Source organism: Mesoplodon mirus, assembly GCF_964341445.2.
Source record: "Mesoplodon mirus genome assembly, chromosome: 19".
In the NCBI taxonomy this organism is placed as follows: domain Eukaryota; kingdom Metazoa; phylum Chordata; class Mammalia; order Artiodactyla; family Ziphiidae; genus Mesoplodon; species Mesoplodon mirus.
The window spans coordinates 57,684,832-57,689,903 of NC_138995.1; the positions used below are offsets into that span (position 1 = coordinate 57,684,832).

The 5,072-nt window shown below is 48.9% G+C and overlaps 1 protein-coding gene across 1 annotated transcript; it reads left to right on the top strand.

Moving 5' to 3' along the window:
* Nucleotides 1-1,384: 1,384 nt before the first annotated feature.
* On the top strand, nt 1,385-4,421 carry CRX (cone-rod homeobox; the record flags this gene model as incomplete). Its single annotated transcript, XM_082607560.1, has 3 exons — nt 1,385-1,490; nt 2,226-2,377; nt 3,774-4,421. The coding sequence occupies exons 1-3, from the start codon at nt 1,391-1,393 to the stop codon at nt 4,419-4,421; spliced, it is 900 nt and encodes a 299-aa protein (XP_082463686.1). The 5' UTR covers nt 1,385-1,390.
* Between the last annotated feature and the right edge of the window lie 651 nt (nt 4,422-5,072).

The following is a 5,072-nucleotide window of genomic DNA, read 5'->3' on the forward strand; positions in this document are numbered from 1 at the left end:
AAGTCTACGCAAACATCTGCTTGCAAATAATAATAACTGCCCACAGTTTTGTAGCATTTACTACATGTCAGGTGTTATTTTAAGTATTTGATGCACATTAATTCATTTGACCCTCAGATCAACCTAAAGATGTAAGTTCTATTTTCGTTCCCATTTTCTTTTTTAATAAATTTATTTATTTTATTTATTTATTTTTGGCTGCGTTGGGTCTTCGTTTTGGCACATGGGCTTTTCATTGCGGTGGCTTCTTGTTGTGGAGCATGGGCTCTAGGCATGCGGGCTTCAGTAGTTGTGGCACGTGGGCTCAGTAGTTGTGGCTCACAGGCTCTAGAGTGCAGGCTCAGTAGTTGTGGCGCACGGGCTTAGTTGCTTAACGGCATGTGGGATCTTCTTGGACCAGGGCTCGAACCTGTGTCCCCTGCATTGGCAGGTGGATTCTTAGGCACTGTGCCACCAGAGAAGTCCCTCATTCCCATTTTCTGATGAGGTGATCGAGGAACATTGAAAGCAAATTGCTGGCACCAAGGAAAGATGCCATTTTTCTTTGATAAATGTTTCCAATTCGTTCCATCCACATTGCCACGGCCCTGACATGGGAAACCTGTTTCTCCACTCTGAGGCCAGCCCTGGAGTTACCAAGCCTCTTTGTTTTTGCTTTTTTTAAATGATATTTTATTTATTTATTTTTAGCTGCTTTGGGTCTTCGTTGCTGCGTGCAGCCTTTCTCTAGTTGCGGCGAGCGGGGGCTACTCTTCGTTGCGGTGCGCGGACTTCTCATTGCAGTGGCTTCTCTTGTTGCAGAGCACAGGCTCTAGGCGCGCGGGTACCAAGCCTCTTTGACCTTTGCCAAGCTGATGAGTCAAAAACGGTTGTGGAGGATCATCGCTTACTGTCGTTTGACTCTGACTCTCCCTTGGGGTGACCATCTGTCCCAATTTGTCTGGGACTCTTCCAGATTTGGCACTGAAATTTCACATCCCTAGAAACCCTTCCATCCCTGGCAGACAGGGACAACTGGTCACCCTACTTACCATGATTCTGCGTGTGGCTGAACATCGTTTTTGTGGTTCTAGAAGAAAAAAGATCTTAGACAAGGGGGTGGCAGGAAGATTTTTTAAAGGATAGAGTAGGAATAAGAGCTTCCATTTACATGCCCATTACAGCTTTCGCTCTCTGCTTTACAGAGTCTCACTGAAGCTTTGATGACCTTAAGCAGAGGGCTCTTTTATAGGTGGGGAAACTGAGGCACAGAGAGGGGGATAAGTTGCCCAAGGTCACACACCTAAGAAGAGGCAGGATTTGAACCACGCGGTGATGAACTGGGGAGTGTTTGAGTACCCACCCTTCTCTTGCAGGCCCACTGACCTGGGCCCCAGCATCCCTGAAGATCATGATGGCGTATATGAACCCGGGGCCCCACTATTCCGTCAACACCTTGGCCCTGAGTGGCCCTAGTGTGGATTTGATGCACCAAGCTGTGTCCTACCCAAGTGAGTACAGTTCTCCTCCCTGCCACCCCCAGCTGGCCCCCATCTTCTGGGGACCTCTGGGGTCCCTTGCCCTCAGGAGGAGGATGGGCACTTACAGGGGTGACATCAGGGCCATACACCAGCCAAGTGTGTTCACCTGTAAATGCAAAACACCCCTCCGCATCTCTTAGGGATGCAGGCAAGCATAGGGACAGTCATAGAAATTTAGGATAGTCTTTCCCTCTGGGGTGAAGGAGGGAAGCGATCTGGAAGGGAGAACCAGAGGAATCCCCACCTGTTAGCAATGCTTTATTTCTCAAAGAAGGAAGCACTCTGTTGTTGGCGGCATTATTCTTTAGATGTTTTTTAAAAAATTTATTAAGTTGACTATTATGGACCTGCCACTTTTATAGGCTGTATATCCAAAATGTCATGTTTCAACTGAATGTCTTAGTGCAGAAGAAATTTTAGAAAGGGGGTGAACATCAAACTCATATACCTCCTTACATGGCTAAAGCCAGTTCTCCTCAGGGAGAAGCATGAGCCCCCCAATGACAGACAAAGGGGGACCCCATTTCCCAGGGGGACAGAGTGAAGTCTAGAAGCTCAGGGAATCGGCACCCCCTTAGTTTGGGCAGTTGAACACCCAGAAGGGGCTTCTCGGCATCCCATGTACACTCAGGACCTCACATCAGCAGATGAAGAGAATGGGGTCTCAGGTCACCTGAAGGTCCCGTTTTCCTGTCCCTACACCAGGCGCCCCGAGAAAGCAGCGGCGGGAACGGACCACCTTCACACGAAGCCAGTTGGAGGAGCTGGAGGCCCTGTTTGCTAAGACTCAGTACCCGGACGTGTATGCCCGTGAGGAGGTGGCTCTGAAGATCAATCTGCCTGAGTCCAGGGTTCAGGTGGGATGTTCTGGTCTCTGGACTCCTCTGGTCCTTCCTGGGACCCAGAGTGAAGGGAAGAGGGAGAGGTCACAAAGTAACAGCCAAAGTCATAAAGTGCCCTAGTAGTCCCTTGCCTCTATTATCTCGCTGGCATCTTCTCTTACACTCCTACCCCTTCTCACTCTACTCCAGCAACACTGGCCCCTGGTCCTTCCTCTAGCACGCCCACCAAGCACACTCCTGCCTCAGGACCTTTGCACTCTCTGTTCCCTCTACCTGGAAGATATATTCCCCATCACCGTCTTCAAGTCTTTATCAACCAATCAAGTCACCTCGCTAGTCAACGAGACCTACACCCCCTTTGGCATTTGAAGCCGCAACTTTCCCCTGCCACCCCACCCTGCTGCCCGCCCTTATCCTGACCAACTGGTTCTTTCATAGCATTTATCACTTTCTAAATACTATGTGATTTGCTTACTTCCTGTTTATTTTTAACCTGTCTCTCTCAACTAGAATGTCAGCTTCACTTGTGTGTCCCCAAAGTAGTAGAAGATGGTTAATCCATGCTTATTAACCAATTGGATGGATGGATGGATGGATGGATGGGTAAATGTATATATATGCATTTATATGATTGTATGTGTGTACGATGTATGTATGAATGTATATATGCTTGTTTGTATCATAGTATGTGTATACCTATACATAGGATTGGGCAGATGAAAGCATGTATGTATGTATTATTGTATGTATACACACACAACTGTATGTATGTATGATTGTATGTATGTGCATGTGATTAGATGTATGTATGGTTGTATGTCTGCATGTATGTGTGAATGATTAGATGAATGGATGGATGAAGGTGTGTGTATATGTTTGTATGCTGTATGATGGTATGTGTGTACGTATGGTTGGATGGATGACTGTGTTTATGTATGTTGGACTGTATGTGTACACACACAACTGTATGTATGTATGGTTGTATATATGTGCGTGTGATTAGATGTATGTATGTATGTATGTATGGTTGTATGTCTGCATGTATGTGTGAATGATTGGATGAATGGATGGATGAAGGTGCGTGTATATGTTTGTATGCTGTATGATGGTATGTGTGTACGTATGGTTGGATGGATGACTGTGTTTATGTATGTTGGACTGTATGTATACACACAGCTGTATGTATGTATGGTTGTATGTATGTGCGTATGGTTGCATGTATGTCTGTGTGTGTACAACTGTATGCATGAATGATTGGATGGATGAGTAGAGTGCCGCATAGCTGATTGCAGAGTGGAGAGCTATGGCTCTGGCATGTCTCACCAATAAGCACCGTCATTCCTGGGCACCATGAAGGCTCCCCTGGGCCTCCGTCCCACTCACCCACCCCGACCTCCCCTCTCACCCCCAGGTGTGGTTCAAGAACCGCAGGGCTAAATGTCGACAGCAACGGCAGCAGCGGACGCAGCAACAGCAGCCGCCAGGGGCACAAGCCAAGGCTCGTCCTGCCAAGAGGAGGGCAGGCGCCTCTCCAAGACCCTCCATGGACGTCTGTCCAGAACCCCTGGGCATCTCAGATTCCTACAGCCCCCCTCTACCCGGGCCCTCAGGCTCCCCCACCACGGCAGTGGCCACGGTGTCCATTTGGAGTCCGGCCTCAGAGTCCCCTTTGCCCGAGGCACAGCGGGCTGGGCTAGTGGCCTCGGGCCCTTCTCTGACGTCAGCGCCCTACGCCATGACCTACGCCCCCGCCTCTGCTTTCTGCTCTTCCCCCTCGGCGTATGGGTCGCCGAGCTCCTATTTCAGTGGCCTGGATCCCTACCTTTCTCCCATGGTGCCCCAGTTGGGGGGCCCGGCTCTCAGCCCCCTTTCTGGCCCCTCCATGGGGCCCTCCCTGACCCAGTCCCCCACCTCCCTGTCAGGCCAGAGCTATGGCACCTACAGCCCTGTGGACAGCTTAGAATTCAAGGACCCCACAGGCACCTGGAAATTCACCTACAACCCCATGGATGCCCTGGACTACAAGGATCAGAGTGCCTGGAAGTTTCAGATCTTGTAGAAGATACTCCTTCTCCATCCCTTGTCCCAGCTGCCTCCTTGCACATTGTCTCAACCTGCCCTGGGGCGGCATCCCTGGGAAGGTGGCGGGAGCTGACCATCCCTTCCAAAGGTCATGGCCTCTTTGGCTCCAGTGCAACTTAGCCCAACCCAGTCCACCCCTTTGCTCCTGGGGAGCCCCGTAAATCTTAGTCATTCTCTCAACCCCAATGTCGTCTCACATGGAGTCCAAGTGGCATTTCAAACCATGAGCCCCAGACTCCAGAAACTGGTGCTGAGAATTCGCCCTGAGACAGAATTAAACCAAACGTGCAGCTGATTTGGGGTAATGTTTAGGTCAGAATCACGGTGCCCTTGAACAAACAGGTAGGGAGGCTTGATTCCTTCAATCTCCATTTGGGACACTTCTTTAGCATATGAGTAGAGATCCTTCTAGAAACTCCAAAGACAGACCTTACAAAGCCCCAGGATGGAACCTTAGGCCAATTATACAGTTAAGTTCAGAAATTCATTTGACAATTTTACAGATTTCACAAATGTCAGGTTTACATGATAGGCTTAGGGGGCTGTTTGATATACATATATATCTTCTTCTTCTTCTTCTTAGTTTCTTCTTAAAGACATTTCATCATTCATTCATTTGGACATTGGA